Source organism: Cebus imitator, unplaced genomic scaffold (assembly GCF_001604975.1).
Source record: "Cebus imitator isolate Cc_AM_T3 unplaced genomic scaffold, Cebus_imitator-1.0 Scaffold136, whole genome shotgun sequence".
Lineage (NCBI taxonomy): Eukaryota > Metazoa > Chordata > Mammalia > Primates > Cebidae > Cebus > Cebus imitator.
Window position 1 is genome coordinate 2970058 of NW_016107451.1, and position 13060 is coordinate 2983117.

The 13060-nt window shown below is 42.0% G+C and overlaps 1 protein-coding gene across 2 annotated transcripts; it reads left to right on the plus strand.

The window, feature by feature from the left end:
- On the plus strand, window positions 1-8831 carry LOC108313376 (small vasohibin binding protein). 2 transcript variants are annotated; one of them, XM_017541760.2, is made up of 3 exons: window positions 1-184; window positions 802-951; window positions 8401-8831. In XM_017541760.2, exons 2-3 carry the CDS (start codon window positions 838-840, stop codon window positions 8485-8487), a joined length of 201 nt encoding a protein of 66 aa, XP_017397249.1. In that variant the 5' UTR covers window positions 1-184; window positions 802-837; the 3' UTR covers window positions 8488-8831. The 2 variants fall into 2 exon arrangements, with proteins under 2 accessions (XP_017397249.1, XP_017397250.1); XM_017541761.2 differs by having other exon boundaries at window positions 23-184; window positions 777-951.
- The last annotated feature ends 4229 nt before the right edge of the window (window positions 8832-13060 follow it).

A 13060-nucleotide genomic window follows, 5' to 3' on the forward strand; every position in this document is an offset into this window, starting at 1 on the left:
CACGCGCGGCCCTTCCAGCGGGCGGAAGCCCCCTGGCGCGGCCCCGCCCCGGTCCCGCCCAGGACGAGGGGCGGCGGGCGCGCAGGGTTGGGTCCAGTGGTGGGGAGAAGGCAAGGATTTCCCACCGGGGGCATTGTGTGCAACTCGGCGGAGGCTCCAACGTCCAGCGGCCCGGCAGGGAAAGGTACAGACCCCTGAGCTCCTCTGTTGGCGGCTCCAGCGGCCGCCATTTTCCTCCTGGAGAGGGAAGAGGGCGGGAGGAGAGGGCCGTCCCCTGGGGCCGGGCCGGGGCGGGGTCGGGGGCCGGGCGGCGGAGGGCGGGCCCGGGCGGCGGTGGGGCCTGGCCCGCAGGCCGCTGAAGCGACGGCGGCCGCAGAGTTGGGCGGGTCGCTGTCAGGGCCGCCGCGATGGGAAAACCCTGGGCGCTCTCTGGGCCTCAGCGTCCATTAGGACAGTCCCGGGCTGCGTGCCGCACGCTGCATAGTGGGCAGCGCTTTCACAGGGTTCTTCGCATTTCACCTGCACACAGCCTCTCCTGGAGGGAGGCCAGGAAGATACTATTATCCCATTTTGCAGACAGAAAACTAAGGCTCAGAGTGGGGAAGAGACTTGCCCGGGGACACTTAGCGAGGTTGTGGCTTTGGGACTCAGGTCCTGCTCCCCACATCCAGCGTCCTTGCCACCAGACCACTCTGCTTCACCTGGCAAAGGATGGGGCGGAGCTAAAGGATTAGAGGCGTGACTGGCAGATTTTTTTGTTTTTGTTTTTTTTTAAGATCTGCCTCTTTCTGTACCACCCAGATCAGAGCCTCCTAAGAAATATCCAAAAGGCAAGCCATGGATCCACCTGCACGTAAAGAAAAAACCAAAGTTAAAGAACCTGTCAGTAGAGTTGAGAAGGCCAAACAGAAATCAGCCCAGCAGGAGCTGAAGCAAAGACAACGAGCGGAGGTGAGATTAAGACGGAGGCTCTGTGTGCCTGTAGTATGCTGGAGATGATGCTGGAATAGAGAAATAGCAGAAAAGAGAACTGAGAGCGAGCCCTACTTGCCTCCAGGCAGGATGGGTGTTCTCCTAGGTTTAGAGAGGAGATCACTGAGGTCCAGAATGGTGAGATGATAGCCCAGAATCACATGCCTAGTTAGTGTCAGAACCCCAGCCTGGTGCGGAGCTTTTGTGGCAGGGACCCGACGGAAGGAAGAAACGGAAAAAAATGATATATAAGGGGAGAAAAGGGCTCAGAATGAAAGAGAGCACGCAAGTATCAGACACCTCCAGCACAGATCTTCTGGATTTGGTGCAGAAAGTAGCTAGGCATGACAAGGTAGAGGCCCAAGCTTTAAACCCACCAGTGTGTTCCTTTGTTCTCTCAATGTTTACAATTAATTTGAGAATAAAAAGCTTTAAACTTTACATTGCCAATATTGAGCCACATACACACATGAGTATTTTTGTTTAGTTTTTTTTTTTTTTTTTTGAGACGGAGTTTCACTTATGTTACCCAGGCTGGAGTGCAATGGCGCGATCTCGACTCACCGCAACCTCCGCCTCCCGGGTTCAGGCAATTCTCCTGCCTCACCCTCCTAAGTAGCTGGGATTGCATGCACGCACCACCATGCCCAGCTAATTTTTTTTTGTATTTTTTTAGTAGAGACGGGGTTTCACCATGTTGACCAGGATGGTCTCGATCTCTTGACCTCGTGATCCACCTGCCTCGGCCTCCCAAAGTGCTGGGATTGAGTATTTTAGTATTTAATGTCAGGGAAAAGCTTGCTGGTCTCTTTTCCCCCTCTTTGCTTTTTTTGTCTGTCTGCTTTGTTCATTTCCTGTCTTACATCCTTTTACCCCTCCCCATGGACAACTTTTTTTTTTATACTTTTACATTCAAATATATTAATATCCTTGAACAATATATAATAGTATTTGTTTTAAATTTTTACATTAATAAAATTCTTGCATTTTATTTTGCTTACATTGTTTTTTAGAGCTATTCATGCTAATATAAGAATCTAGTTTATTCTCATTAATTTTTACAATAGTCTATTTTATGCATCCATTTTAGCATATTTATCCATTCTTATAGGGGTGCACATTTAAATTATTTATAGTATTTTCTACTATTACAAACATTTCTGTAGTGAGAAGCTTTTAGGTATTTCCTTTGGCACCTGCATTAGAATTTCTGTAGGGTATTTAACTAGAAAAATTACTGGGTACATTGTCAATTTTACTAGACATTGCCAATTTGCTTGGTTTTTTTGTTTGCTTTTTTGGTTTTTGGTTTTTCTTTTTTTTTTTTTTTTGAGACGAAGTCTCACTCTGTGGCCCAGACTGGAGTGAAGTGGTGCACTCTCGGCTCACTGCAACCTCTGCCTCCCAGGTTCAAACAATTCTGCCTCAGCCTCCCAAGTAGCTGGGATTATAGGCATGTGCCACCATGCCTGGCTAATTTTTGTATTTTTAGTAGAGACATGGTTTCACCATGTTGGCCAGGCTGTTCTGAAACTCCTGACCTCACGTGACCCCCCCACCTTGGCCTCCCAATGTGCTGGGATTACAGGCGTGACCCAACCTGCCAAATTGCTTTCAAAGGACTTGTATACATTTACACTCCCACTAGCAGTGTAAGAGGGTTCTCATTCCTCATTTTTTTCCTAACACTTGATATTGTCAACTTTTAGTTTTTGTTAATCTGATTGATTCACTAAATATTGAGCTGCTAGTATGTGCCAGGCACTGTTCTAGGAATTTGTGGTACATGATGACAAAGCAGAAAAAAATCCCTCCCTTCGCGGATCTTGCATTTTAGCAAGGGGAGGCAGTAAACATAATAAGTAAACTTACTAGTGCACTTGAAGGTAATCTGTAAATTGAAATCTACCTTTGGATTAAGGCAGACCACCTGAGAGCTGTGGTCCTTTACCTCCCCATTCCCACCTGGATCCAGGTCCCCAGATGATGTGACTGCATTGTGCTTTGGGGAATAATATGAGGGTTGCTGTAAGAAACAGCCCTGAAGCAGGAGAATAGAAGCTACAGATAAGAAAACCATTGATCAGAGAAATGGTGATATAGCCAAGGGAGCTCTCACTGGAGGAACAGAGCCATCTGTAACTTCTGTATATGACAAATGCTCTGGGAAATGGAGAACCAGTTGCCAGCCCATATGTGGTTACCTCACACCAATCAAAAGTGACTGTGGAGAGCACCCCCAGTTTGGAAAACCAAATGAAAATGGAGTAGCTGTTCAGAATGAAAATGTTGAAGAAATTATAAATTTACCCATTGGATCAAAACCATCCAGATTAGGTGTCACCAACAGTAAGAGTCCAGAAATTCCTTTGAATCCAATTTTGGCTTTTGATGATGAAGGGATGCTTGGGCTCCTGTCTCAGGTAGATGGTGTTCAAACACAACAGACTGCAGAAGTTAAATGTGTATTTCTTCTGAAGAACCAAAGCCAAAATTTAATGAGAATTTCTACAATTAATTTCATTCCTTTCATGCTATAAAAGAGCATCTCCTCTTCCAGTTTTCTAAAGATTTCTTGACCATCATTTTGAAAAGATTTATTAAAACTAGCTAAAGACAACAGACTGGATAGCTTTTCTGATAATTTTCATCAATAGAAAAAAAAAATACTTCTCATTCTTCAGTACTTTAAAATGGCTTTTTCCAGTGTTCTCCTTCTTAGCAAATCAGTGTTTTTCTGCATTCTTTAAAAGACAAGAACATTTGGCTATATAAGAAATGGATTGACTAGGCATGTTTTTTCACATAAATATTTTGGTCTTAAAAGCTTAACAGCTTAAAATTTGCCAAAAAAAATTACCTTTACCATGGAATACTTGAAAAGTATGTACCTCTTTGCTCTACAAGTAGAATGAATGGGGAAAAATTTAAGCCTGTTTTTTTTAAAATAGTGCATAGGGCTCTATTTGCATAGGCAAATTATAGGCAGATTGCCAGGTTCTTATAAATACAAACTTGTACATGGCCATTCTGCAAACCCAGCTGTCATAATCTTGCAACTCCTTTTGCAAAAGCATACTCAAGTGTTTTAAAATGTGAAAAAAATATTATTTTTTCAGAGCAAGAAAATAATTTACTGTTCTCTTAAACAATGTATTAAGTTCTTCCAGATAAACTAATCAAATAAATTTAGAACAATGTGACAACATTGCAAATTTGTTATTAGATGCATTCCTTCTGATGTCCCTAGGAGAGAATGTTACTGATGATTCAAGGCTGTTTCTGAAGTCTGTGTTGCTGCTGTCCCCAGTGATGGTGGGACTTATCTCTGCCTTACCTGATCACACATTATGTGGGAGGAAAATAAAGAGTTAATATTTTATTAAATAAAAAAAGAATTTGGTTTTGCTCATTTAAGAGCAACGAAAAAATGGTGGAATGTTAACTGTGTTTGGCCACAGGGCACAGACCTTTATGGAAGTCCTCGTTCTGCATGACATCCGCCACCTTTTCACCTTTCATTCTTATTCTTCATTTTTGCTGCTGAGCCTAGCTGTACAAATTCTCACTTTTATTTGCTAATGTAAATTCAGTTTATTTTATCATTTTAGAGACTACTAATTATTACAAGTAGGAAAGGGCACACATATTTTTATGTGAAGTGTTAAAAAAGATAAAGTTATACCACTGTAATATGCTAGATTTATTAAAAGAGAGTGGTTAAACTGCTAGGTTGAATGGGAGACTTCATCTGTTTTCCTTTTTTTTTAAATCCAAGCATATGGTCTTAGTAACAGCTTGTAATTTGTTAAAACATTAATTTGGAGTTTTTCCCTATGCTTAGTTATCTATGTACACATAGTCATTGTATTAAAATCTATTTAAAAAAAAAAAAAAAACCAGCCCTATGAACCTGTCCTCTGTGCATATTGTAAGGACAGATGTTGAGGACATTGTTCATGCTCTTATTGACACCCTTCTGTAAAGTTCTACAGGTTAAATTTATTTATCTGACTTCAAATCTCAGCCCTTCCATAAATCCCAGTCTTTCCACGTGACGTTAGACAAAATACTTAACCTCTCTGAATCCCAGTTCATCAATTCCTCCTTGGTAAAATGAGGATAATATCTACCTCAGACGACCGTTAAAAGGAATAGAAATATTATGCGTAAAGCCTGTAGTGCAGTACTTGGCACAGAGGATTCATTTGATAAATAGCAATGATTATAATCAGGAATAATCTTGTGTTTCCAAGCAGGCAGCCTGCTTTTATTGTGTGGACTCTAAGTTGAACAACTGCTGAGTTCCTGTTGACCTGCTGAAATGCAACGTTGGTGCACTCCAGTAGCAGCTGGACCTGTGGAGCTCTTGAGATGTGCCAGGACCAGGCCAAGTCTGCACATGCATGGCCACATGTAGTCCTCCCACCAGGGCTTCAAAGCAGGAGTTGTTATGACTCCCATTTAACCTTGGTAAATTCAGTACGTAAAATATATGGCCCTGTGAGGTAGGCAGTATTATCCTCACTTTAAAGTGATGTGAGTAGAGTCTTATAGTTAATGAGGGGGAGGCCTATGTTCGAAACGTCTTCTGACCTTTGTTGTTTTTTGCCTTGCCCCCTACAGCTGCCTTGCTGGGTTTTTTGTTTGGTTGGTTGTGTTGTGTTGTTTTGTTTTGTTTTGTTTTGTTTTGTTTTGTTTTAAATGGAATCTCAGTCTGTCACCCAGGATGGAGGGCAGTGGCACAATCTCGGCTCACTGCAACCTCAGCCTCTTGGGTTCAAGCCATTCTCCTGCCTCAGCCTCCCGAGTAGCCCGCCACCATGCCCAGCTAATTTTTGTATTTTAGTATGGACAGAGTTTCACCAGTTGGCCAGGCTGGTCTCAAACTCCTGACCTCATGATCCGCCCATCTTGGCCTCCCAAAGTGCTGGGATTACAGGCATGAGCCACTGAACCCTGCCTGGTTTTGTTTGTTTTTTTAAAATCTTTATTGCCTGCAATGTAATGAGACAAGACCATGTGTGGGGAAGAAGAGAGTTTCTATTCAGTGCTCCAGAGATGCCAGAAAGTTAGATGTGAAGGAGAGATGTGGGAGGTGAATGGGAATGGAAGGCACATTGGCAGTGGAAGCACTGTTTGACACCGCTAGGGGTCCTTCTTGACAGAAAGTCATTCTTTAGCCTGGACACCCTGACCCATTGTGAGTCCCCTCTTTCTCCTACCATCTTGCCTCCTTGATTTGGAGGTCTGTGAGAAGCTATTTAATATCCCTCTCAGTCCCTAGCACGGCAATGTCCAAATTACAAATGCTCAGTAAATACTTACTGAATGAAGCAAGCAGAAGTTTTAAAATACATATATATGTGTGTGTTAAAAGTATATTTATATAACGTATGTGTGGAGCTTAAGAATAAAACACCCAACTATAGAACATGACCAGTAACTGGGAAACTTTGCGTTCCCTGCTTTTGGTCATGTGCCTCACCTTTCCCACCAGCAGTACCCTCTTTGCTGAATTTTATGCTAATCATTCTTGCTGTTCTATGTTAATTGGCTCTCTGCATACCTCTAAATAATATTGTTGTGTAACAATATATTGTTTAGTTTTGCATGTTTCTGAACTTTTATACATGTTACTGTGACTGGCTGGCTCTCTTCACTCAGCACTTTTTTAACCATTCAAGTTTATTGTTATTATGGTAAAATATACATAAAATTTACCAGTTTCATCAGCAGTATTCTGCATTTCAAGAATCATTTATGGTAGTGTTAGTAACTGTTTTCATCACTGTATAGAATGCTGTTTTCCTTAAAGATGACAGGATCATTCAAGCTTTCTAGTCAGTTTTGATCATTTTACTTTTCCTAGGAACTTGTTTAGGTTGTCAAATGTGTTTTGGCACAGAGTTCATAATGTTTCATTTTCATTTCTGTTATGTCAGTAGTTAAGTGTTCTTTCTAGCTCCTAATAATGTTTATTTGTGCCCACTCCCTTATTATGTTGATCTGTTGTGTCAGGTTTGCAAGGCTATTGTTAGTATTTTAAAGAACCATCTTGCAGTCTTGGTGATCCTCTCTATTGTAGGCTTGGTTGCTTTTTCATTGGTTCCTGCTCTTATTTTGTATTTTCTATTTGTCCCACTTCTAAGTTTCATTTTTTCCCCTTCCTTGTCTTTTTAATTAATCAAGTTACAGCTCCTCTACACACACACTCTCATTTTTTTCTTCTGCAAATTAGGAAGTTTTGTGATCTGTTTCTGTTCTTCAGTGGGTGGATTAATTACTGTAAGAATAAAGAAAGGTGAGGAATAAGGTGTAGTTACCCTGCCTTTCACCTGAGAATGTCTCTTGCCATCTTCTTTCCGTCACTACTGCCTGCTGTAGGCAATTCCCACGACCTCCCTCCTGGACTATTGTAACAGATGCCTCCTAAAGCACAGATAGAATCACTTTGCTTATGGCTGGGCACGGTGGTTCACACATATAATCCCAGTGCTTTGGGAGGCTGAGGCCGGTGGATCACATGAGGTCAGGAGTTTGAGACCAGCCTGGCCAACATGGTGAAACCTCATCTCAAATAAAAATAGAAAAATTAGCCAGGTATACTGGCGGGCACCTGTAATCACAGTTACTCAGAAGGCTGAAGCAGGAGAATCACTTGAACCCAGGAGGCAGAGGTTGCAGTGAGCTGAGATCATACCACTGCACTGCAGCCTGGGTGACAGAGCAAGACTCTGTATCAAATATATATAAATATATATATATAGCTAGCTTATATATATATATATATTATATATATTCACATTGCTCCCCTGCACACTTATCTTTTGCTGGCTCTCCAGAATCTGCCAGATAAAATCCAGATTCCTTGGCATGGCATTTAAGACCTCAACAAAATTTTCTTGCATTCCCCAGCTCCCCAACCCCTACTCTAAAATATCCTTCATATTGGCATACTTGAAGTTTCCAGAACAAACTCTGTACTTTTCCATTACATTTATTTACACATAAAACCCTCTCCCACCATCTATCATGTCCCATGATAGATTTTAAGCTGAGATGGCCCATTTGGAGTCGACAGAACTAGAGCAGAAGATATATGTGGATAAATCTGATCTTACTATATGTAACTTACACTTCACTGGTTCCTCCAATCTGAATTGGCCACATGCTTCCTGAAGAAACTTGTTTTCTTGGGATCCTACTAATCCCTTAAAGGCCAAATCAAGCCACCTGCTTCACTGCTGCTTTCCTGATTCTACAGATGGAACTAATATCTAACTCTCTTATTCCCAGATCACCGTCCCTGCATTACCACTACTGCAGAAATTTTGGTATTTTCAGATGACACCCACCTGTTATGTCAGAAGATGCGTTGAGCAGCTGCTTCCATTGCTAACAGATGTATCTCTTTCTGTCATTCAGATCTATGCCCTCAACAGAGTCATGACAGAACTGGAGCAGCAGCAGTTTGATGAGTTCTGTAAACAGATGCAGCCTCCTGGAGAATGAGTCCCCTGTGTTCAAACTAGATGGGACTCTGGGAGCTTTGGGTGTTGCCAGTTTTAAGCTGAGATGGCCCATTTGGAGCCTTACAGAACTAGACCAGAAGACATTTGTGGATAAATCTGAACTTACCTCTTATGTGTAACTTCTACTTCACTGGTTCCTCCAATCTGAATTGGCTGCATGCTTGCTGAAGAGACTTGTTTTCTTCTTCTAAGACAGTGGTTTTTGTTTTGGTTTTTATAAAAAAGAATAAAAAAAAAAACTTTTTCTATTGTTTGAGAAAAATCAGTTTCTCATGAAACTCTATATCTTCTCCAAAAATACAAATAAAATACTAATAAAATGTTTATTTGCTTATACTTTGGCAAGTACCTAGCCATAGAAAATGGAGTACAAAATAATAGGTAGGAAAGGTCGAGGTGAGTGGAAGCTACCCTTTCTCCTCCAGGAGCTGGGTGGAGGAGAGAAAGAACATGACTGCTTCCAGTTTTCATTCTTCCTGGGGCTAAAACTTTGCAGACCCTGCTGATCCCTAGTTTGTAGGCACACAGAAGAAATATGTGACCCCTTTACTCCCAGATGAGTCACTAGTCAGAGTTAGAGGCCTGAAGCTAGGATTCCCTCACTGGTGATTGTGGAGAGCTGGCAGCAGGCGTGCGTCAACAGCAAGAGGGGACTGCAGGTGCCTTTTGTTTTGGTGGCTACCTTATCAGACCTAGAAAAGGATTTGTGATGGGAATGTTCAGATGTCCCTCAGAAACCAGCCATTGCCCCTCTGCCATCCCACTGCCATTTTTAGGTGTAAAAATGTAAGGTGGTTTCTGCTTCTGGCATTTGTATCAGGAATGGTAATTCATACCTGAATGCTAGCAGTAGAGTTATTTTAATGCTAAGCAAAAGAAGACGTTGTTCTTCCAGGATATTTCATTTCCAGAAATTCCTTGAGAATAGGGGGAGAAGGACTTCAGCAAGCTGAAAAAGTATCACTCAGCTGGGGCAAAGAGCCAGACACTACCACCTCCTTTCCTCTAAGCTGGAAATGCCTGTATTTTCCCTACTGGTGCTAGAAACCCCTCAAGCTCTCCCTGTCTCGTCTGTCTCCCTGCTGCCTCTCTAGTCACTGAGAATACTTTTCCCATTGCTCTGGCATATATTAGGAGTAAGCTGGGCAGTTAATGGGATGTTAAACTCTACCACTGTGGAGAACATGTGTTTGAGAGCCCAAGTTATAATTAAGAATAATCTCTACATAGATTATCTCCACAAATGGTAATGGGTTCTGTAGCATCCTGCTCCATTTGGTTGAATGGAGTTTTCTGTTTTGTGTTTTCAGAGAAGTAAGGGGTTGGAGGGAGCTGCTCCTATAAAACATATGCCAAAGAGCAATTTTGGAGCCAAATGACCTGGAGTACCCAACCACAAGTTAACCTCTCTGAACTGTACCACACTTTCCCATCTACATAATGGAATAATATTTTCTTCCTCTCAGGAGTGTTGTTGAAAAATAATGTAATAGATACTCAGTGTCTCAGTCCACTTTGTGCTGCTGTAACAATACCTCAGATTGGGTGTGTGTGTGTGTGTGCGCGTGTGTGTGTGATGCTTTTGGGTTTTTTTGTTTTTTGAGATAGGATCTGGCTCTGTTGCCCAGGCTAGAGTGCAGTGGCATGATCTCGACTCACTGCAACCTCTGTACCTCTGCTTCCTGGCTCAAACCATCCTCCCACCTCAGCCTCCTGAGTAGTTGGGACCACAGGCATGTACCACCACACCCTGCCAATTTTTGTATTTTTTTTGTAGAGACAGGGTCTGACTTTGTTGCCCAGGCTGGTCTTGAACTCCTGAGCTCAAGTGATCCATTCCCTTCAACCTCCCAAAGTACTAGGATTACAGGCTTAAGTCACCATGCCTGGCCTAGATTGGGTAATTTATGAAGAACAGAGATTGGTTTCTTACAGTTCTGGAAACTGGGAAGTCCAAGGTGGAGGGGCCCAAATCTGCCGAGGGCCATCTTGCTACATCATCCTGTGGCTGAAGGTGGAAGGGCAAGGGAGGGAGAAGAAGGAGGCCAAACTTCATCCTTTTATTAGGAACCCACTCCCAAGATAACGAGCCTACTCCAGCGATAACAGACAGCATTAATCATTCATGAGGGCAGAGCTCTCATGACCTAATCATCTCTTAAAATTTCCACCTCTTAACACTGTTGCATTGGGGATTGTTTCTAACACACAGACTTTGGGGGACTCAGAAAATGTTACTTCCCCTCCTAGCCACCTTTTAGATTGTTTCATGGGAAATGTTTTCAGATTTCACACAACTAGGAAAGATATGATCACTGTCTGGAAAGAGTCTTAGTTGGGAACTGCTTGTATTAACATCTCTCAGCCTTTAGTATATTCTTGTCCTGAAGAAACACTCTAGTGGGGCATAGTTTTTCAAACTGCAAGTGGTTGTAAAATCAGTTCAGTAAATTATGACCAGCTTTTCTTTTTAGTGAAATAATAAATTAGAAAATAACACGTGGTAAGGATATGGTTTGGTGAAACTTGTTTTAGGTTTATATACATATGAACGTATATATTGCATTTGATGTAAAAATCATTGCTTACTGTGGGTTGTGGTTAAAAAAAAAAAAGTTTGAGATACAAGAGGATGCCTGAACCAAGACAGCAGTGGATCATCTTTGTATTCCCCTTCCCTTTGTTCCTGCGCCTTTGATCCAGGATCTTGCTCTATCACCCAGGCTGGAACGCAAGTGGTACAGTCATGGCTCACTGTAGCTTTGAACTCCTGGGCTCAAGCAGTCCTCCTACCTCAGCCTCCCGTGTAGCTAGGACTTACAGATGTGTGCCACCACACCCAGCTAATTTTTTTTTAATTTTTTGTAGAGATGGGGATTCACCACATTGTCCAGGCTGGTCTTGAACTCCTGGCCTCCAAAATGTTGGGATTACAGGCATGAGCCAACATATCTGGCCTTTTATTCACATTTTAAAAAGAAAAAGATTTATCTTCTACCTCTAAGAAATACCAGAGTAAGGGGTCCAGAGGCCATTGTGTCCATAATTGGAATAACATTGAATGCCAAGGGTCTTATAAGCATAATCAGTGAAAACAAGGAACACATCATCTCTGCTTACCTGCCCAGAATTCCCTCATCCTGATGTGGTCCATCCCCAGTTTCTCAGTAGTATGGGGATATTTTTGAAGCTTTACATCTAAAACCAATAATGACAGGACTGACTTTGGAAGTCAGGCTGCCTGGGTTTGACTTTAAGATCCACTACTTGGTGTTTGTGTGGTCAGATGTCAATAGTTGTTTTTTTTTTTTTTTCGAGATGAAGTCTTGCTCTGTCTCCCAGGCTGAAGTGCAGTGGTGCGATCTCAGCTCACTGCAACCTCTGCCTCCCGGGTTCAAGCAATTCTTCTGCCTCAGCCTCCTAAGTAGCTGTGATTACAGGCTCATGCCACCACACCTGGCTAATTTTTGTATTTTTAATAGAGATAGGGTTTCACCATGTTGGTCAGGCCGGTCTCAAACTCCTGACCTCAAGTGATCTGCCCACCTCAGCCTCCCAAAGTGCTGGGATTACAGGCACGAGCCACCGTGCCCGGCCCCAAGTCAATAATTCTTAAAAGTTTTGGTCTCAGGGCTTTTCTTATACTCTAAAAATTGTTGTATGTATCATATTTGCTTCATTAGAAGTAAGTTTAAAAAATATTTACTAATTCATTTAAAAATGATAACCCATTATAGGATAACATAAATAACATTTTTGTGAAAAAAAATTTCAAAAATAACCATTTAGTGAGAAGAGTGGCATTGTTTTTTGTTTTTTGTTTTTGAGACGGAGTTTCGCTCTTGTTACCCAGGCTGGAGTGCAATGGCTCACAATCTTGGCTCACCGCAACCTCCGCCTCCTGGGTTCAAGCAATTCTCCTGCCTCAGCCTCCCGAGTAGCTGGGACTACAGGCGTGCGCCACCATGCCCAGCTAATTTTTGTATTTTTAGTAGAGACGGGGTTTCACCATGTTGACCAGGATGGTCTCGATCTCTTAACCTCGTGATCCACCCGTCTCGGCCTCCCAAAGTGCTGGGATTATGGGCGTGAGCCACCGCGCCCGGCCTAGAGTGGCATTGTTTTACTTTTTTGCAAATCTCTTTAATAGCCAGCATAATGAAAAAGAAACTGAATTATCATAAATGCTTCTGTATCTGGATTCTCATCTTGTTTTGGTTGAAATACATGAAAAAACTCCGACCTCACATTGATATGTAGTTAGAAAAGAGTAGGGTATTTTAATAGCCTTTTCAGGTCATTGTACATCATCTTTGATACTATACCAAAACTCAGCAAGTGGTAGTTTCTTAAAGGTTAGTTGTAATATAGAATCTAATACCATGTCAGTTATCTTTTTATACTCTGTTACATTAAAATCCTTCAGTCTTTGACTCTTTCCCTATGAACAGATCTTTCACCCATGCACGATTTTGTAACATCACGCACTGATCATTTAGAAAACATTGGTTCACCAAGTTATGCGGATTTTCCAAATGTTACCACATTGCATT

Coding starts and splice junctions, on each gene's coding strand:
- LOC108313376 (XM_017541760.2), top strand. CDS start 838: ATGGATCCACCTGCACGTAAAGAAAAAACCAAAGTTAAAGAACCTGTC. Junction 952..8,400: donor AGCAAAGACAACGAGCGGAG/GTGAGATTAAGA, acceptor TCTGTCATTCAG/ATCTATGCCCTCAACAGAGT.